Source organism: Drosophila tropicalis, unplaced genomic scaffold (genome assembly GCF_018151085.1).
Source record: "Drosophila tropicalis isolate 14030-0801.00 unplaced genomic scaffold, ASM1815108v1 contig_845, whole genome shotgun sequence".
Taxonomy (NCBI): domain Eukaryota; kingdom Metazoa; phylum Arthropoda; class Insecta; order Diptera; family Drosophilidae; genus Drosophila; species Drosophila tropicalis.
This window is the reverse complement of record NW_027173338.1, coordinates 12,080,810-12,102,015: the sequence shown is the minus strand read 5'-3', so window position 1 is coordinate 12,102,015 and position 21,206 is coordinate 12,080,810. Positions and strand designations below refer to the sequence as shown.

Below are 21,206 nucleotides of genomic sequence, written 5' to 3'. Positions count from 1 at the left end.
GTGATAGTGAGAGTATTGGATCTGGAATGCTGGGGATGGCAGGAACTGGAGCGGGCTTATATTTCTGTTTGGCAGCCGAAGCATTTGCCTATAGCCGAGCAACTGAGTTGCTGGCCACTTTATTGTGTTTATCTCAACTGAGATCTTTACAATTTCCCTACTTAAAAACTATGTGGGCGACATAATACCCTTTAAAATTTAATATCCAAGTGATAGTGAGAGTATTGGATCTGGAATGCTGGGGATGGGAGGAACTGGAGCGGGCTTATATTTCTGTTTGGCAGCCGAAGCATTTGCCTATAGCCGAGCAACTGAGTTGCTGGCCACTTTATTGTGTTTATCTCAACTGAGATCTTTACAATTTCCCTACTTAAAAACTATGTGGGCGACATAATACCCTTTAAAAATTAATATCCAAGTGATAGTGAGAGTATTGGATCTGGAATGCTGGGGATGGGAGGAACTGGAGCGGGCTTATATTTCTGTTTGGCAGCCGAAGCATTTGCCTATAGCCGAGCAACTGAGTTGCTGGCCACTTTATTGTGTTTATCTCAACTGAGATCTTTACAATTTCCCTACTTAAAAACTATGTGGGCGACATAATACCCTTTAAAATTTAATATCCAAGTGATAGTGAGAGTATTGGATCTGGAATGCTGGGGATGGGAGGAACTGGAGCGGGCTTATATTTCTGTTTGGCAGCCGAAGCATTTGCCTATAGCCGAGCAACTGAGTTGCTGGCCACTTTATTGTGTTTATCTCAACTGAGATCTTTACAATTTCCCTACTTAAAAACTATGTGGGCGACATAATACCCTTTAAAATTTAATATCCAAGTGATAGTGAGAGTATTGGATCTGGAATGCTGGGGATGGGAGGAACTGGAGCGGGCTTATATTTCTGTTTGTCAGCCGAGGCATTTGCCTATAGCCGAGCAACTGAGTTGCTGGCCACTTTATTGTGTTTATCTCAACTGAGATCTTTACAATTTCCCTACTTAAAAACTATGTGGGCGACATAATACCCTTTAAAAATTAATATCCAAGTGATAGTGAGAGTATTGGATCTGGAATGCTGGGGATGGGAGGAACTGGAGCGGGCTTATATTTCTGTTTGGCAGCCGAAGCATTTGCCTATAGCCGAGCAACTGAGTTGCTGGCCACTTTATTGTGTTTATCTCAACTGAGATCTTTACAATTTCCCTACTTAAAAACTATGTGGGCGACATAATACCCTTTAAAAATTAATAACATATAAATTTTTCTTAAAACTAGACATAGGTAAAAATTTCAGCTTAATTATAAGAGGTAAGTATGCTTCAAGCATCTTCATTGCAATTATGTGCTGCCTCTCAAGATGCCGATCATGAACGGCGTTTACTTCCTTTAAACTGTGGAAGAAAAATTAGAAATTTAATTTATTAAATATATTTTTAGCGATATACATACATATGTATATTTATGATAATTAATATATATTTTATTTTACTTACCATCCTGTTCAGACTGTTTTCGTTCATGTTGAAATGTTTTTCTTTAAACGTCTTGTATTCAAGGAGAACCAGCAGCAATTGTCTGTGGAAAGGAAATGAAAGTTTAGCTATCTGACACTTGCCAAATCTAAATTGGGTACAGTTGCCACATTGTTAGCCATGTTCTCACTAGGCTATGCAACTTTCAGGTAACCCCGTAAAAGACAATAAAAGTACGAATGAATACTTATTCATAATAAGTATTTATATTACTCACAATATTATTTTGGTCCATGTTTAAAAAAAAAATTTGGAAGTGAGTACAAAACGAATCAGGATGTGAAAATGAAATTTACATATCTTATTTTACAAACAAACGGACAAAAGGAAAATAAAGGGAAAAAATGGGTTGGCTTATTACTATTTGAAAACAGGATGACTTTTAAATATAATAAAAGCCAACTGTTTAAGCCCCTGTCTCCTTTGGTTAATAGTTAATGCTTTGGGCTTTATTATACGTAAATATTGTTCGCCAGCGTATCGGAGAAACAGACCAATCATTTCTAACATATTATAGTTACATTCCTTAATTGATATGTCCTGATTGATTCCGTTCCTTTCATAAAAGCTACTTAATCGCGCAAGTAGTATCTTTATGTAACTCAAATCATATCAAATCATATATCATGTTTTGTGAACATCCCATCTACTGCAGCCATGTACGTGGGAGTTGTGTAGGTGCTGCAGTAGATGGCATGTAGGGTGTCGTCAATGTGGTGGTGCGTTTTAATTGCGATCCTGGCAAAATGCTGGTAGTCCCAAACAATGGGGACCCTTATATTCCTTACGAAACTTCATGTTTACGGGGCATCCATCGCAAACGTAAGCAATCATATTGCCCAAAGTGCCACTCTTTCTGAGGAATTCCTCCAACTTGCCCGTTATGCCGTCAATCAATTGGCTTTCGTATTGGTCATCCCCCCCACAACATTTTCACATACGCCGTTCGCCTTCTCCTCCCTTCGCCTCCTCTCTCCTTTGGCAAACATAGCCAAAAAAATGGAAGCATTACTACAAACGGTAGCCCTCCATGTTGCAAGGCGCAACAATGAACAGTGTTAATGGACCGAATCTGTGGAAGCTTCAAGACGAATATAAATATAAATAAAAATAATTAATACACAATATATGTATGTACTACAGACAAAAGAACAGAAAACAAAACAAAAAAAAAAAAATAAAATACATATATGCGTGTGTGAAAGCAGGTGAGTTCTTTTTTAATTTTGCCAGCTCTTGCTGGTAGACTGGACATCCTTTATAACTTGAAATGTGATTTCCTTTGCAGTTTACGCATATCGGATTAGGATTCCTTGCGTGCTGGCATTCCTTGGTGTCGTGTGGGCCAGCGCATTTCACGCATTTTGTTTGTAGCTGCTGTTTTGTTTGTTGTTGTTGTTTTAGTGGTTGTTCTAGGTGGTTAGTTTTATTGTCACTAGTTTGATCAGTTGTAGCAGTATAATTTGTTTGTTTGTGATTAATTATGTGAGTTTCAATGTTTTCACTATTTTTTAGGCTGTTGTTGTTGTTTCTTTTATCATTGTTAGTTGTAGTTAAGTGTGCCTCAATAGATTTTAAGTATTGTTTTATTTTATTCGGTGTAGTTTTGTTGGATTGATCAGGGTTGTTAGAGGGGGTTGGGCTGTCATTATCAGTCACCATTGGGGACATGGAGTCGCAATGCGTTTTATTGCGGGGTGTTGATTTGATGGAAATCACTGTTCCATCAGACTCCTCTGGTGACTCATAATCTATTGGCCGCTCCTTCTTCATGTATAGCCCTCTGTCTATTGGGCGTATTGGTAGTTGTTGTTGTTGTTGTTGGGTGGTTCCATTTATAATGAGAGTCGCATCCTCTGTTGCTCTCGCATTTGTGTAGCTAGGTGAGCGGGAGCGACGAGGGGGGCGATGCGGGATAGGCGAAAAAATTTCTTCGAGTTGCTTTAGCCTAGCAACAGGAAGCCCGCCTTTCCTTCTCTCTTCGTTTGGGCTTTTGTACGGGCAAGGGGCATAAGGGGGGGGCCACTTGTCGTCTGGCGATCCCGTTTTGCCAGCCATATTGTCTGCCCCTCTCTTTTGTTCACTCTTGTGTGCGTGTATGTGTGGGTGTGTAACGCTAGCTGTCTCCCCTATGTATATATGCAAAAGAGACCTATGTACACATAGAATAACAGCTTTTTCACAATCACGAAAAGTTTACATGTAACACTTAGGACTTCACAAAGCACAAATTATGAGTTTATTAACAAACAGAAAAAACATTAATATCACAGTTGCGGCTATTTGTTATAATTGTTCATCACAGATTTTGGTTATTTTATTCGTCAGGGCTAGGTTTTAGTTATTCGTCGTGTTTTTTCTGTTAGGCAACTCGGTGGTCCGCCTTTCGCCAAGCAACTGATCAAAGCTGCTGGCTACTTTATTGTTTCTATCCCTACTGGGATCTTTACAATACATTTTGTTAGTTTCTTAAAATCTAGCTTATAGGTAAACATATATTATTAAAATTACTTAGAGTTAACAATGGGTTTTTTTAAAACAAAATGGCGGAGATATGGGCCGTCAAGTGCCACCATGATTTCTAAATCCTTGCAGGTGGGGTGTCAAATTTCTCAGCTAGACATCACCTGAAAAATCAAAAAAAAAATCCTGGTATTCAGGAAGGCTATGGCTATCCGCCCACGTAGGATTTTTTTTTAAATTTGTTTTGGCAAAATGGCGGCTGATTGAAAAAAAAGCTCTTTTTTGCGGAGAACATTTTTGGCTAAAAAAATTCATAACATCCAAACAAACTGTAAAGAATATGTGGTAAAAGCCAAAAACCAAAGAAAAAAATGTACCGCGTCATCATCGACTCGGCCGCGCTCACTTCTAAGGGCTGTAACTTCGGAACTAATTCGAATACCGATATGATGTAAAGCGTAAAAGATTCTTAAAACTTTAGAGGATTTTTAGGCTGGTGCTGCTGGCCAATAAGTGGCTGCTGCTGCTGGCGCGCCACAATCCGCTGCGAGTATTGGACATGTAGACGTTTGCGAAGCTGGAATAGCAAACAGCTGCTGCTGAGCGTCGGCTGAGGGTGAGGCCCTTAGCTGAGAGGCCTGTGTTGTGTTCCCATGCAGCTGGCCAGTCAGTTCATGCCGCTGTGCATCCGTTTGCCGTGAATGTCGCGTGCCCTCCACGACCTGAAGAGCCGGAGATGCAGACTGCCGCTGCTGTGAGTCAAAAGAAGTTAGCCCTGGAGGCTGGGTGCCCCGCGCTTCGGGCTGGCGCTGCCGATTAACGAGTTGGTGCTGTTGCTGTGCCGTAAATTGCTGTGAATATTGGACATTTGCAGCAATTTGTGGAGCTGGAGTTGCAGGTTTTTGTTGGTAACTGGCAGCAGAGGTTGTTGGCTGCTGCTAAGAGGCCTGTGCTGCAGACTGAAGCTGCTTGTCGACCACCTGTTGCTGTATCGCCATTTGCTGTGGATGGTGTGTACTTGCTGCTTTCTGAAGAACTGAAGCTGCTGTTTGCTGTAATCGTGAGTCTGTAGAAGATGACGTCTATGGCCGAGAGGTACGTACTGCAGTTTGGTGCTGCTGGTGCAGCTGCCGCCCCGCTAGGTGCTGCAAGTGTTGTGTATTAGCAGAAATTAGAGGAGACAAGGTTGTATTTAGCTGTTGCTGAGTGCTATTTGTGGATAGACGGTTCTGTGTTATTTCTGCATGCTGCTGCTGATTTGGCTGTTGAGTGAGATGAGGTAGATTCCGGGCATCTAGCATTTTTTGTAGTTGAAAGGAGTACCTAGGCCAGGAGAGCCTTGAGGGAACAAACTGGTTTTCCAGGATATCCCTTACTTAAACTGTTGTTTTCCGAGATGAGGCTGCCCCACACAGGAATGGCATACGTTAGAATGGGAGCAATAATTTGCTTGAATATTGTAACTTTACATTTTGTGCTAAGGGAACTCATTGCGCCCACAAGCCATTTTGGGCGGTGATTTATTTTTTTCCAGGGGTGGCGTAACCCCTTAATTGCTTCTCTGGTAAGGACAATCTGGACCTTCAGAGACTGTGCGGTACACTCTGAAATTCCACGGAAGGCTTGAATGGCACTTGCCGTCTAAAAACACACAAAAAATCACACTTTACACTGTTTACAATGTAAGCTTACTAAATACTTACATTGCGGTTGGACTCCAGTGCGAGTTGCACAATTTGTTTATTATTCTCCGACATCTAGAAAAAAAAAAAATATAGCAGTGTATTAATAAGAATAAATACGTGAAGAAGTCACAAAATAACTTACCTTCTCGTTTGTGCGCCAAAAATTAAAGATGTTTCAATTTGCAGCTATAACGGTTGCAGGTTCACGCCGCAAGTTGCAATTTCAACTTTCCAACGAAATTGGAATTGGAATTTATTGTTTGTTTGCATTTTTGAATTGTGTTTTTTATTTTATTTGTTTCACAACAATAACTCTTAAATGCAAACAAAAATACTAACTCTAATACCCTATCTAATACTAAATTATAATCACTTACATTTCTAATTTTTCCTAAATTAAAATATTCCCTAAAAGCGCCTTAACTATTTTCCCAAACCCCTCTAATTTTGTATTTGATAACGAAATGTGTCTGTTGTAGCCCAAGGATCCAAACTTCCTCCTAGGGACTCTTTCTCCCGTCGATAGTTCCGCTGGAACACCCAAATCGCAAACCTCTATTGCTGCTCTTTCTATTGGGACTCTTTCTCCCGTCGATAGTTCCGCTGGAACACCCAAATCGCAAACCTCTATTGCTGCGAGGTTTTCGATGTCCAGCGGCCAGAAGTATATCTGACACAATGTGTCATCCATGTGCCCGTCATGTTTGAGCATTACTTCATTGAAATGATTGTAATCCCAAACAAAGGGGACTTTTCCCTTATTCTGTAGGAAATGTTTTCGCACCTTAACATTAATTGGATTGCCATCAACAACAAAGCAAACCAAATTAGTGTACATATATGTGTGCTTTAGATATAAATATACTTACTTCTTTAACCAAGTCTATTATAGTTTCTGCTGCCATAAAGTGTTTGCAAATGGTGCGCCATCAAAATGTGCCGTCGCCTCCCACATGGATGCCGATCTGGATGAATAGTTGGAGATTGTTGCTGTAGTGTGCCAACGAGAGATGAAGCCCGTAGCTGCGCAGCCTGTGCTGCTGGTTGGTGCAGTTGGCCGAACATTTGAGGCTGTTGTGTATCCATTTGCGGTGAGTGTTGAGTATTTGTTATCATTGGTGGAGCTGGAATGTCAGATTGCTGCTGCTGAGTGTCAGCAGGAAGTGAAGCCCGTGGCTGAGGAGCTTGCGCTGCGGACTGATCCTGCTGGCCAGTCAGTTGATGCTGGTTCAGCTCCGCCAATGTCTGTAGAGATAGACTATTTCCGCCGATTGGAGGGGCATGAGTTGCAGGATTCTGTTGCTGAGTGTCAGCATAAGATAAAGCCCGTAGCTGAGTGGTCTGTGCTATGGGCTGCTGCTGCTGCTGACCAACGGATTGATGCTGCTGTTGTTCGTTTATTTGCTGAGAATATATAATATTTGCTGACATTGGTGGGGCTGAAGTTGCAGGTTGCTGCTGCTGAGTGACACCCGGGGATGAGGCCATTGGCTGAGAGACTTGGCTGCGGGCTGATACTGGGTGTCAGCCAGTTGATGCTGATTCAGCTCCACCAATAGTTGTAGATGTTGCATATTAGCTGCATTTTGAGGAGCTGGAGTAGTTTGCTGTCGTTGAGTGTCAGTAGGAGATGAGGCCCGCAGCATAGAGGCTTGTGTTTCAGGTTGGCGCTGCTGACCAGCAAGTTCCTGCTGCTGCTGCGCCATCCCTTGCTGCGGGTCTTGTCTGCTTGCTACAATTTGAGAAACTGGAGTCTCAGATTGCTGCTGCTGATTGTCAGCAGAGGTTGGCGCCTGTTGCCGAAAGGCCTGTGCTGTGGGCTGCTGCTGCTGGCCATCTGATTGGTGCTGCTGCTGCAACACTAAATGCTGTAGGTGTTGTGTGTTTGCAGTGCTTAAAGGAAACGTGGTTGAAATTTGTTGTTGCTGGTGGGTACTATTTGTGGTAAGAGAGTTTTGCGTTGGTGCTGCACATTGTTGTTGGTTTAGCTGCTGAGTAGGATGAGGTGTATTTCTGGATGCTATCATTTTCTCAAGTTGGATGGAGTATCTAGGCCAGGAGAGCCTTGTAGGAGTAAAGGGTTTATCCAGAATATTCCTAACTTCTACGTTTGGATGTTCAAGTGTGGAGATAGCGGATCTTATGCAAGCCAAGTCATATATAAGTTCCATGGATTTTACATTGTATTTGTCGCGAATATGGGCATTTGTGCTGAATATATCCGAGTTTGTAATTTTCCTCAGGAGTTTGTTATATGTTCCACAGATTTTTTTAAATAACGTTTCCGAAATAAGGCTGCCCCAAATAGGAATAGCGTAAGTTAGGACAGGAACAATAATCTGCTTAAAGATTGTGACTTTGCATCTTGTGCTGAGAGAGCTCTTTACGCCAACAAGCCACTTTAGGTGGTGGAAGATAGCTTTAGCTTGAATGCATAGGTGGGTTATGTGGTTATTTATAGTTAGTTTGCTGTCTATGGTGACTCCTAAATATTTATATTGGTTCGCGTTTTTTATAGGCTTTTCATCAATTTTTATTAAGTAAGATCTTAGAGCAGGGGAGATGTTTCGTTTTGTGTATAAGACATGAACCGTTTTGTCATTATTTATCGTGAAGCACCATTTAGTTGACCATTTGGTGAATTCATTTAGGTATTTTTGCGTTTTCCTGATGGCCATATAGGCATTTTTATCAGTAGATACGATTATAGTATCATCTGCAAACGTTGATAGAAGGATGTCAGGGTTCTTCTTGGTTTCACCTGATTCCATGAGGAAGTCGTGTTCCAAGATATAGTCAGGAATTGGCATGTCAGACGAATAAATATTGAAGAGAAGCGGGCCCAGAACACTGCCCTGGGGTATTCCTGCAGTGATTTTGCCAATTCTGGAATTTGTGTCATCTGTGCCCCTGACTGTGAACGATCTCTCTTGCAGGTAGCTTTCAAGAATCTTGAACAAACAGTAGGGCAGGAGTTTGGCCAGCTTGTTCAATAATCCTAGGTGCCACACTTTATCGAAAGCTTCAGTAATGTCTACAAATACAGCGGAGCTGTATTCTTTTTGATCAAGTGATTTTTGTAGGAACTGTGTGACCCTTGCGAGTTGGTGTTCAGTGCTGTGATTTATTCGAAAGCCAAACTGATGGTTTGGAATTGCTTTGCGAAAAATTGAGCACTCAAGGAGTCGTTTTGAGAGCAATGTTTCAAAGACCTTAGAAAAGCCTGTCCGGAACCTTCTCACTTTGTTGGCTACCATGAGCAGTGGAGGAGTGGCTGTCGTTTGTGGGAAGCTGGGTTTCCATCTCATCCTGACTGCAGTTCATCATTGATGCGTTAGGTTTTAAGTTTGTTTTTAGCTCTGTGTTAATTTTATTAATGGTTCAGCTCCGCCAATGTCTGTAGAGATAGACTATTTCCGCCGATTGGAGGGGCATGAGTTGCAGGATTCTGTTGCTGAGTGTCAGCATAAGATAAAGCCCGTAGCTGAGTGGTCTGTGCTATGGGCTGCTGCTGCTGCTGACCAACGGATTGATGCTGCTGTTGTTCGTTTATTTGCTGAGAATATATAATATTTGCTGACATTGGTGGGGCTGAAGTTGCAGGTTGCTGCTGCTGAGTGACACCCGGGGATGAGGCCATTGGCTGAGAGACTTGGCTGCGGGCTGATACTGGGTGTCAGCCAGTTGATGCTGATTCAGCTCCACCAATAGTTGTAGATGTTGCATATTAGCTGCATTTTGAGGAGCTGGAGTAGTTTGCTGTCGTTGAGTGTCAGTAGGAGATGAGGCCCGCAGCATAGAGGCTTGTGTTTCAGGTTGGCGCTGCTGACCAGCAAGTTCCTGCTGCTGCTGCGCCATCCCTTGCTGCGGGTCTTGTCTGCTTGCTACAATTTGAGAAACTGGAGTCTCAGATTGCTGCTGCTGATTGTCAGCAGAGGTTGGCGCCTGTTGCCGAAAGGCCTGTGCTGTGGGCTGCTGCTGCTGGCCATCTGATTGGTGCTGCTGCTGCAACACTAAATGCTGTAGGTGTTGTGTGTTTGCAGTGCTTAAAGGAAACGTGGTTGAAATTTGTTGTTGCTGGTGGGTACTATTTGTGGTAAGAGAGTTTTGCGTTGGTGCTGCACATTGTTGTTGGTTTAGCTGCTGAGTAGGATGAGGTGTATTTCTGGATGCTATCATTTTCTCAAGTTGGATGGAGTATCTAGGCCAGGAGAGCCTTGTAGGAGTAAAGGGTTTATCCAGAATATTCCTAACTTCTACGTTTGGATGTTCAAGTGTGGAGATAGCGAATCTTATGCAAGCCAAGTCATATATAAGTTCCATGGATTTTACATTGTATTTGTCGCGAATATGGGCATTTGTGCTGAATATATCCGAGTTTGTAATTTTCCTCAGGAGTTTGTTATATGTTCCACAGATTTTTTTAAATAACGTTTCCGAAATAAGGCTGCCCCAAATAGGAATAGCGTAAGTTAGGACAGGAACAATAATCTGCTTAAAGATTGTGACTTTGCATCTTGTGCTGAGAGAGCTCTTTACGCCAACAAGCCACTTTAGGTGGTGGAAGATAGCTTTAGCTTGAATGCATAGGTGGGTTATGTGGTTATTTATAGTTAGTTTGCTGTCTATGGTGACTCCTAAATATTTATATTGGTTCGCGTTTTTTATAGGCTTTTCATCAATTTTTATTAAGTAAGATCTTAGAGCAGGGGAGATGTTTCGTTTTGTGTATAAGACATGAACCGTTTTGTCATTATTTATCGTGAAGCACCATTTAGTTGACCATTTGGTGAATTCATTTAGGTATTTTTGCGTTTTCCTGATGGCCATATAGGCATTTTTATCAGTAGATACGATTATAGTATCATCTGCAAACGTTGATAGAAGGATGTCAGGGTTCTTCTTGGTTTCACCTGATTCCATGAGGAAGTCGTGTTCCAAGATATAGTCAGGAATTGGCATGTCAGACGAATAAATATTGAAGAGAAGCGGGCCCAGAACACTGCCCTGGGGTATTCCTGCAGTGATTTTGCCAATTCTGGAATTTGTGTCATCTGTGCCCCTGACTGTGAACGATCTCTCTTGCAGGTAGCTTTCAAGAATCTTGAACAAACAGTAGGGCAGGAGTTTGGCCAGCTTGTTCAATAATCCTAGGTGCCACACTTTATCGAAAGCTTCAGTAATGTCTACAAATACAGCGGAGCTGTATTCTTTTTGATCAAGTGATTTTTGTAGGAACTGTGTGACCCTTGCGAGTTGGTGTTCAGTGCTGTGATTTATTCGAAAGCCAAACTGATGGTTTGGAATTGCTTTGCGAAAAATTGAGCACTCAAGGAGTCGTTTTGAGAGCAATGTTTCAAAGACCTTAGAAAAGCCTGTCCGGAACCTTCTCACTTTGTTGGCTACCATGAGCAGTGGAGGAGTGGCTGTCGTTTGTGGGAAGCTGGGTTTCCATCTCATCCTGACTGCAGTTCATCATTGATGCGTTAGGTTTTAAGTTTGTTTTTAGCTCTGTGTTAATTTTATTAATGGTTCAGCTCCGCCAATGTCTGTAGAGATAGACTATTTCCGCCGATTGGAGGGGCATGAGTTGCAGGATTCTGTTGCTGAGTGTCAGCATAAGATAAAGCCCGTAGCTGAGTGGTCTGTGCTATGGGCTGCTGCTGCTGCTGACCAACGGATTGATGCTGCTGTTGTTCGTTTATTTGCTGAGAATATATAATATTTGCTGACATTGGTGGGGCTGAAGTTGCAGGTTGCTGCTGCTGAGTGACACCCGGGGATGAGGCCATTGGCTGAGAGACTTGGCTGCGGGCTGATACTGGGTGTCAGCCAGTTGATGCTGATTCAGCTCCACCAATAGTTGTAGATGTTGCATATTAGCTGCATTTTGAGGAGCTGGAGTAGTTTGCTGTCGTTGAGTGTCAGTAGGAGATGAGGCCCGCAGCATAGAGGCTTGTGTTTCAGGTTGGCGCTGCTGACCAGCAAGTTCCTGCTGCTGCTGCGCCATCCCTTGCTGCGGGTCTTGTCTGCTTGCTACAATTTGAGAAACTGGAGTCTCAGATTGCTGCTGCTGATTGTCAGCAGAGGTTGGCGCCTGTTGCCGAAAGGCCTGTGCTGTGGGCTGCTGCTGCTGGCCATCTGATTGGTGCTGCTGCTGCAACACTAAATGCTGTAGGTGTTGTGTGTTTGCAGTGCTTAAAGGAAACGTGGTTGAAATTTGTTGTTGCTGGTGGGTACTATTTGTGGTAAGAGAGTTTTGCGTTGGTGCTGCACATTGTTGTTGGTTTAGCTGCTGAGTAGGATGAGGTGTATTTCTGGATGCTATCATTTTCTCAAGTTGGATGGAGTATCTAGGCCAGGAGAGCCTTGTAGGAGTAAAGGGTTTATCCAGAATATTCCTAACTTCTACGTTTGGATGTTCAAGTGTGGAGATAGCGAATCTTATGCAAGCCAAGTCATATATAAGTTCCATGGATTTTACATTGTATTTGTCGCGAATATGGGCATTTGTGCTGAATATATCCGAGTTTGTAATTTTCCTCAGGAGTTTGTTATATGTTCCACAGATTTTTTTAAATAACGTTTCCGAAATAAGGCTGCCCCAAATAGGAATAGCGTAAGTTAGGACAGGAACAATAATCTGCTTAAAGATTGTGACTTTGCATCTTGTGCTGAGAGAGCTCTTTACGCCAACAAGCCACTTTAGGTGGTGGAAGATAGCTTTAGCTTGAATGCATAGGTGGGTTATGTGGTTATTTATAGTTAGTTTGCTGTCTATGGTGACTCCTAAATATTTATATTGGTTCGCGTTTTTTATAGGCTTTTCATCAATTTTTATACCATACACCCATAGGGTGAAATGGTATATTAAAGTCGCCAAAATGTATGTAACAGGCAGAAGGAAGCTTCTCCGACCCTATAAAGTATATATATTCTTGATCAGGATGAACAGCCGAGTCGATCTAGCCATGTCCGTCTGTCCGTCCGTCCGTCCGTCCGTCCGTCCGTCCGTCCGTCCGTCCGTCCGTATGAACACGCAGATCTCGGAGACTATAAGAGCTAGAGCCACCAAATTTGGTATGTATACTCGTGTATTATGCACGCGTACAGAGTTAATTGGAATTTCGGCCACGCCCCCTTACGCCCCCAGGAATCACATAAAACTATTTTTCTTAAAAAGTATAACAGCTAGAGACATCAAATTTATTTTGTATACCCGTTTAGTTAGCGCGCAAAAACTGATTGTTCAAACTTTTTGCCACGCCCCCTTACGCCCCCAGGAATCACATAAAACTGTTTTTCTTAAAAAGTATAATAGCTAGAGACATCAAATTTGGTATGCAGATTAGCTTGATAGACGCGCAGATATTGGCTATTTAAAAATTTTGCCACGCCCACTTCCGCCCCCGCAAATTAAACAAAACTGATTTTCTCAAAAACTAACAAAGCTAAAGTCACCAAATTTAGTATGTACACTGGCTTAGTATGCGCGCAGGGTACATCTATTTTCATATTTTGCCACGCCCACTTCCGCCTCCATATTTAAGAAAAAACCGATTTTCTCCTGTAGATTTTTGACTATCGCATTCAAATTCGGCAGACTTATTATTCTTATCTATTTCTACAAAACTACCGAATTTTATTGAAATCGGACTAGAAACATGCAAAATATGCGTATGAACGTATTTTACAAAGCAGTCCACAAGGCCAGAATTGGCCGTTGGCTAGTGGCGGCGCTAGAGTGCTCGTATGTTCGTAGAGTGAGCGAGATAGCACATACTATGAAACATGTAAAAACAATTTAATAGACATACATTTGGTTTTCGAAATTTGAAATATTTGTTTCGCCTGGTGTATGGTATACCCAAGTCGACGAGTCGACTTACTTGCTTCATTATTAAGTAAGATCTTAGAGCAGGGGAGATGTTTCGTTTTGTGTATAAGACATGAACCGTTTTGTCATTATTTATCGTGAAGCACCATTTAGTTGACCATTTGGTGAATTCATTTAGGTATTTTTGCGTTTTCCTGATGGCCATATAGGCATTTTTATCAGTAGATACGATTATAGTATCATCTGCAAACGTTGATAGAAGGATGTCAGGGTTCTTCTTGGTTTCACCTGATTCCATGAGGAAGTCGTGTTCCAAGATATAGTCAGGAATTGGCATGTCAGACGAATAAATATTGAAGAGAAGCGGGCCCAGAACACTGCCCTGGGGTATTCCTGCAGTGATTTTGCCAATTCTGGAATTTGTGTCATCTGTGCCCCTGACTGTGAACGATCTCTCTTGCAGGTAGCTTTCAAGAATCTTGAACAAACAGTAGGGCAGGAGTTTGGCCAGCTTGTTCAATAATCCTAGGTGCCACACTTTATCGAAAGCTTCAGTAATGTCTACAAATACAGCGGAGCTGTATTCTTTTTGATCAAGTGATTTTTGTAGGAACTGTGTGACCCTTGCGAGTTGGTGTTCAGTGCTGTGATTTATTCGAAAGCCAAACTGATGGTTTGGAATTGCTTTGCGAAAAATTGAGCACTCAAGGAATCGTTTTGAGAGCAATGTTTCAAAGATCTTAGAAAAGCCTGATAGTAAACTTATGGGTCTGTATGATTTAACTTCAGAGGCGCTTTTTTTTGGTTTTAAAATCATAACTATAGTGGCTGATTTCCATGCTGGAGGAAAATACCCCATATATTATTGTAGATATTTAGGAGAAATATTACTGCTTTTATAGGCAGAAATTTTATTAGTGTGTTGTTTATGCGATCGTGTCCAGGTGCTTTTTTGTTTACTAATTTTCTAATTTCTTTTTGGAGTTCCAGGAACGTGATGGGTCTGCCAAATGGTGAGGGTGACTGGAAGCCTACGTTAGAGTCCCTTGTAAGAGAGAAGAGAGTCTGGTAAGCATTCGATTGGAGAGACTTCTGCAGAATGATTTTATCCGTTTCCTCTTTTATAGCTTGTCTGTCCAAGTCTGTGTTCGTCAGGTTTGGTGAGAAACGTTTCTCTAGATGGCTGGCAAAGGCTTCCATTTTGCTCTCAGCTGTCTTGGTCCATTGTATGGAGGCTGATGGGCCGTCCTGGATTTTGAGCGGCCAGTTTGGAGTAGGTTGTCTCTTCAATTTGTTCGTGATTTTCCAAAGTTTTTGCAGCCGGTAGCGATCGTTTGAGTCAATAGCCTTTAATTGTTTATTCGTATGTCTTTCCTTGGCTTTGGCAATTTCTTTATTTAGGAGCTTTGTTGTTTGTTTAAGTATCTTTTTATTTTTTGTACAACGTGTGTTCATATAATCCAACTTGTTTTTCTTTTTTATTTTCAGAAGTTTCATCATTTTTCTGTTGACAGGCACTATTCCTCCTATGTTGTATGTGTTTGGCAAGTTTCTTTTCACTTTTATCACTTTCAAAAAGCCCGGGTAAATGTTTACTATTACTACTCGAGATTTCAGTGTTGAAAAGTGGAAAAATCGGCTGAAGCTAGATTTCAGTGTTGTCAAACGCTATTTTTTATTTGGCACGCTGTTTGACCGCCCTGGTAGCCAAATATTTGATAAATGTTGGTAAATGTTTACTATTACTACTCGGGCCCAAAACGCGCTTAAACTACATAATTTTGGTATCAAACGAAAGAGAAAAATTCCACGAGCACGACCTCAGGTGCGCCTTGGCGATTTATTTCGTAGTTTTTGAGTAATTAACAAAATAAAATTAATATTTTTAGCGGGACTATAGCTAAAAGTAGCTTTTTCCGGCTAAAAAAAGCAGTTCAATTTTGAGATGGTGTTGCCAAATGCCGAATTTTGGATACTCGAATACGCGGGCTTTTTTGAATCTTTTGTTAGCACTATTCTCAACAAACGGAAATATTGTTGAGTTTACAATATTTCTTGATTTTATAGAACAAATATAGTTTAGAATACAATATTCGACTGCCAGAGCAGCCAAATATTCCTCGACTTTAGAGTTTAGATTAAAATATTAGGCTACCAGGGCGGTCAAACAGCGCGCCAAATAAAAAATAGCGTTTGACAACACTGAAATCTAGCTTCAGCCGATTTTTCCACTTTTCAACACTGAAATCTCGAGTAGTAATAGTAAACATTTACTCGTGGAATTTTTCTCTTTCGTTTGATACCAAAATTATGTAGTTTAAGCGCGTTTTGGGCCCAAATAGTAGTAGTAAACATTTACCACGACGTAAATCGTCGGTCCCTTGAGCGTCGTTATAGCCGGATTTTACTGTATATAGATATCGAAACAGAAATATCGAATATAAAATATCGGTTTCATAGTTGTTGTTTCTCCAATCAGATCTGTGTTGAATTTTGCGGCTGAGAGGGCTGAAAATTTTAACGCAACGGGTAAAAAGTTAATTCGAAATATCTCATTTATTAAGGGAATTGAAATAAATAATATACCAAATTATAATGGCTGCGAGATTGATTAACGCTCAGGCCCAGGTACGCCTATAGAAATAGAAAATAAAAGAAACTTCAAATCCAAAATAACATCTAAAGCCGACCACTAACACGGATATCGATTCGCTGGAAAATTGTGGAAAATATGTGTTTATAAATGTGTTTTTGTTTCAATATAATATGCAGGATATCATTAAAAGTGAATTGAAGCATTAATTTTTTGCATTCGCCTTATCTAACCTAAAAAACGAAATCAAAATGTTGTTACCTAACCCACATTAAAAACACACACAAACAGACTTACATATACGTATGTATATGCACAATATAGCATATTTCTTTAAACAAATGCATATAGTCTAGTTCATCAAGCGGGGGAGTGAAAATTTGTCAGTTTTAATTTGCAGTTTGAAGTTATTATGTAAGAATAATGTTATTTAACCAGGAGCAGTTCCCCCGCCCCACCCACACTACAAGCTACTACTTGCTACATATGTATGTATATCCCCCGTAATATATCTTCTTATCTTTGACGTGTTCTTACCTTACAGTCAGATAGTAGAACTATATATAGAGATTTGTTTTTGTTATTTTCTTTGCAAGAAATTTTCCATAAATGTATTATATAGTCTCGAAAGTGCAAACATAAGGCTTGCACTTGCGATTGAGTGGAATCTCTCTCGACGTCATTGAGTAAATTTTAGAGAGGAACGGCTTCTTGTAACGTGTAACAACCAACAAGTTAATGACCTTTCGGCCTCCAGCTGATGCAACTGAACTGTAGTTGTCATTTTATTTGTTGTTGATTGTTGCTGATTTCTATCACGTGCTGGCAGTGTCTAATTTTTATACCCTTGCAGAGGGTATTATAAAATTGGTCAGATGTTTGTAACGCACAGAAGGAGACGTTTCCGACCCCATAAAGTATATATATTCTTGATCAGCATGAGAAGCTAAGTCGATATAGCCATGTCCGTCTGTCCGTCTGTCCGTCTGTCCGTCGGTGCGTACGCGTTTTACTCAGCCATCTTAAGAGCTATCGGGATGAAATTTTTTTTTGGGAGCTTTTTTTTTACCCGGGTGAGATAAAGTATGAAAATCTTTGGGATCGGACTACTATATCATATAGCTCTGGAACAAAAATTTTTGCAAAAATTGGAGTATCCCCATGAAATTCACCAATATAATAGAATTTGATATAAAATCTCAGATCCCAAAATTTGACCCTGATCGGATAAATAGAACACAAGTTACAGTCTATATAAATCGGTTCAATCGCTGCCGGCAGCTCTGCTTGCTGCCTACTACGTCATCATCAAATCAACAGAGCACATGCATACACACACAGACGCGTGCGTTGCTTTGCTTAGGGAATGAGGGAAGAAGAAGAACAAATTGTACATAGTATGAAGAGTAAAATTGTTTTGTTTGTATATTAATGAATTGAGTTGCAGAAAACAAATTTTGAACATGTGAAATTATTATTGTCAAGGACTGCAAGGGTATATAAACTTCGGCATAGCCGAATTTAACTTCTTTGATATTTTTTTGTTCTTTTTGCATTCGTGGATAAATTTGTTAAGTAGGAAAATGTTATATAACAGATAGATTATTTGACTTTGTTTTTTGTATTAACTAAACCCTTCTTGGAAACGGGTAAATAAAGAAATACTTACTTTACATATGAACTTTATTTCGAAATCTAAATAGAAGCAGATGACAATCTGATTACACCTGATCTAAATTGATCAATCCTATTTTTTTCCATTTTCGATAAGGCGTTTGCTTCAAGTTTAATTAATAATCAAATTTCAAAGTACCTCGTGAATGTCTCAATTAAGTGTTTATTTGTATAAACAAAGTTAACAGTAGATGCTACCTAAGGTGGATTTCAGTTTAGTTATTTAAATTACTGATTTCAAAGACAGCATATCAATAACACATTTTTTTTTTTCAATTTGAAGCTTTTCATTGTTTTTTTTTTTTTTCTAAAACATATTTAGTTTTCGTTTAAAGTAATCTTTACTGTAGTTTTCCCATCATTCATCTAACGAATTTTAAGTATGTACATATGTATGCTAATTATTTTGATCAATTGTACTGAACATTCTATTCTCTCGTTCAGGTCTGTAGGCTGAGCAAACATGTGGTGTCGGATCCTATGGTGCGTCAATTCCATGCCTCCTGCTACACTGCATCAAAGGTGGCTCTTTCCAAATTCGATTCGGATGTCTTTCTGCCCTATGAGAAGCTAAGCAAGCGTTTGGATGTTGTTCGCAGTCGCCTGAATCGTCCATTGACTTTGTCTGAAAAGGTTTTGTACTCACATTTGGATGATCCCGCCAATCAGGATATTGAGCGTGGCACATCATATCTGCGTCTCCGGCCCGATCGTGTGGCTATGCAGGATGCGACTGCCCAGATGGCGTTGTTGCAATTCATTTCCTCGGGCTTGAAGAAGGTTGCCGTTCCATCTACGGTGCATTGTGACCATTTGATTGAGGCCCAAATTGGTGGACCCAAGGATTTGGCTCGTGCCAAGGACTTGAATCGTGAGGTTTACGATTTTTTGGCCTCCACCTGTGCTCAAAAGGGTCTTGGTTTCTGGAAGCCTGGTAGTGGAATTATTCACCAGATCATTCTGGAGAACTATGCCTTCCCCGGTCTGTTGATGATCGGCACGGATTCGCATACGCCCAACGGCGGTGGGTTGGGAGGTCTGTGCATTGGTGTCGGCGGTGCTGATGCAGTCGACGTTATGGCTGACATACCATGGGAGTTGAAGTGCCCCAAGGTCATTGGTGTGAATCTGACTGGCAAGATCAGCGGCTGGACTTCACCCAAGGATGTCATCTTGAAGGTGGCCGACATTCTGACCGTTAAAGGAGGAACCGGAGCCATTATTGAATACCACGGCAAGGGTGTTGATTCGATTTCTTGCACAGGCATGGCCACCATTTGTAACATGGGTGCTGAGATTGGTGCCACCACCTCGCTCTTCCCATTCAATAAACGTATGGCCGATTATTTAAAGTCCACGGGCCGCGGAGGAATTGCCAGCGAAGCGCAAAAATATCAAGCGAAGATCCTTTCACCTGATAGCAATTGCGAATATGATGAACTCATTGAAATCAATCTGGATACTTTGGAACCCCATGTGAATGGTCCATTCACCCCCGATTTGGGTCATCCTATTAGCAAACTTGGGGCCAACTCCAAAAAGAACGGATACCCTCTGGATATCCGTGTGGGTCTCATTGGCTCTTGCACCAACTCTTCCTACGAGGATATGGGTCGTTGTGCCAGCATTGCCAAGGACGCTATGAGCCATGGCCTGAAGTCAAAGATTCCATTCAATGTTACACCCGGCTCTGAGCAAATTCGTGCCACCATTGAGCGTGATGGCATCTCTGAGGTGTTTGATAAATTCGGCGGCACTGTTCTCGCCAACGCCTGCGGTCCTTGCATTGGTCAATGGGATCGTAAGGATGTGAAGAAGGGCGATAAGAACACAATTGTCACCTCATATAACCGCAACTTCACTGGACGTAATGATGCTAACCCTGCAACTCATTGCTTTGTTACCAGCCCTGAATTGGTTACCGCTCTGTCCATTGCTGGTCGCCTGGACTTTAATCCCCTTACTGACGAGCTGACTGGCTCGGATGGCAAGAAATTCAAGCTAAAGGCTCCCTTCGGTGATGAGTTGCCAGCCAAAGGCTTCGATCCCGGCCAGGATACATACACAGCTCCACCAGCAAATGGTGACAATGTGAAGGTTGCTGTCGATCCTAAGTCAGCACGCTTGCAGCTGCTAGAGCCCTTTGACAAGTGGAACGGCAAGGATTTGACCGATATGACTGTGCTTATCAAGGTCAAGGGAAAATGCACCACTGATCACATTTCGGCTGCCGGACCCTGGCTAAAATATCGTGGTCATTTGGACAACATTTCCAACAACATGTTTATTGGAGCTACCAATTCCGAAAATAACGAAATGAATAACATTAAGAACCAACGCACAGGTTCCTGGGGTGGAGTGCCAGATGTTGCCCGCGACTACAAGGCCAACAACATCAAATGGGTGGCTGTTGGTGATGAGAACTACGGCGAGGGTTCCTCTCGCGAGCATGCTGCTCTTGAACCACGTCATTTGGGAGGACGTGCCATAATTGTCAAGTCATTTGCCCGTATCCATGAGACGAATCTAAAGAAACAAGGTCTCCTTCCTCTGACCTTTGCCAATCCCGCTGATTACGACAAGGTGAAACTATTGATTCCATAATTTGAAACAGTTGCCTTAATCCCTCATTTTCTTTTCTTCCCCACCGATAGATTCAACCAACTAGCAAAATTTCGCTGTTGAACTTGAATGGTTTGGCTCCTGGTAAACAACTGGATTGCGAAATCAAAAATGGAGACAAGGTGGAAAAGATTAAGCTCAACCACACATTGAATGACTTGCAGATTGGCTGGTTCAAGGCTGGCAGTGCCCTCAACCGCATGAAGGAGTTGGCCCAATAGGCAACCACTTAATTAATTATCCCGCCTAAAATATATCCCCTTCCCTGCCCAAACACACACACACACACACCTAGTTACACAAACACACTCATAAGCAATCAACTTATGGTATTGTTATTTAAATTTTTTGTCGAATTGTTTATGATTTTATTTAGTGTCAAGCAAAAGTGTGCAAAAACGAAACGTTTTATATTATACATACATATACAAAAAAATTATACGATATTTTTTCAAAATGCCTGCAATTTTGATTATGTTTTTTTCTTTGCGTGTTTGTCACAACACTCACATAAGATAATACACAAATCCGAAAAAGTCAATGATAAATAGTAAAGATGAAAATGTCTGATAACGATAATAAAGTGCGAATAAAATTAAAATTAATATATAGAATGCAAACATTTCTTTTATTATCTACCCCCAAAAATCTACACAAGACAATAATTAGTTAAATCAATTCCATTTTCATTTTAATCCTTTTTTCATCCTATTCACAGCGCACCAAATGTTTAAACATAATTGTATCAATTATATATATATAATAGACCGATAAAAATGAATCGAAACTTGATATTTATAT

At 41.1% G+C, this 21,206-nt stretch overlaps 4 protein-coding genes across 4 annotated transcripts; 1 reads left to right on the top strand and 3 right to left on the bottom strand.

Annotated features, from left to right (window-relative positions):
• Positions 1 to 4,482: 4,482 nt before the first annotated feature.
• LOC137580882 (mediator of RNA polymerase II transcription subunit 15-like) lies at positions 4,483 to 7,706 on the bottom strand. The gene is made up of 4 exons (XM_068295021.1): positions 7,152 to 7,706; positions 6,633 to 7,083; positions 4,975 to 5,139; positions 4,483 to 4,880 (listed from the first exon to the last, which is right to left on the bottom strand). The coding sequence occupies exons 1-4, from the start codon at positions 7,704 to 7,706 to the stop codon at positions 4,483 to 4,485; spliced, it is 1,569 nt and encodes a 522-aa protein (XP_068151122.1).
• A 1,346-nt stretch (positions 7,707 to 9,052) lies between these two features.
• LOC137580881 (probable basic-leucine zipper transcription factor Q) lies at positions 9,053 to 9,858 on the bottom strand. The gene is made up of 2 exons (XM_068295020.1): positions 9,304 to 9,858; positions 9,053 to 9,235 (listed from the first exon to the last, which is right to left on the bottom strand). The coding sequence occupies exons 1-2, from the start codon at positions 9,856 to 9,858 to the stop codon at positions 9,053 to 9,055; spliced, it is 738 nt and encodes a 245-aa protein (XP_068151121.1).
• A 1,346-nt stretch (positions 9,859 to 11,204) lies between these two features.
• On the bottom strand, positions 11,205 to 12,010 carry LOC137580880 (probable basic-leucine zipper transcription factor Q). Its single transcript, XM_068295019.1, has 2 exons — positions 11,456 to 12,010; positions 11,205 to 11,387 (listed from the first exon to the last, which is right to left on the bottom strand). Exons 1-2 carry the CDS (start codon positions 12,008 to 12,010, stop codon positions 11,205 to 11,207), a joined length of 738 nt encoding a protein of 245 aa, XP_068151120.1.
• Positions 12,011 to 15,986: 3,976 nt separating this feature from the next.
• On the top strand, positions 15,987 to 21,025 carry mAcon1 (Mitochondrial aconitase 1). Its single transcript, XM_068295861.1, has 3 exons — positions 15,987 to 16,144; positions 18,228 to 20,366; positions 20,438 to 21,025. The coding sequence occupies exons 1-3, from the start codon at positions 16,112 to 16,114 to the stop codon at positions 20,624 to 20,626; spliced, it is 2,361 nt and encodes a 786-aa protein (XP_068151962.1). The 5' UTR covers positions 15,987 to 16,111; the 3' UTR covers positions 20,627 to 21,025.
• The last annotated feature ends 181 nt before the right edge of the window (positions 21,026 to 21,206 follow it).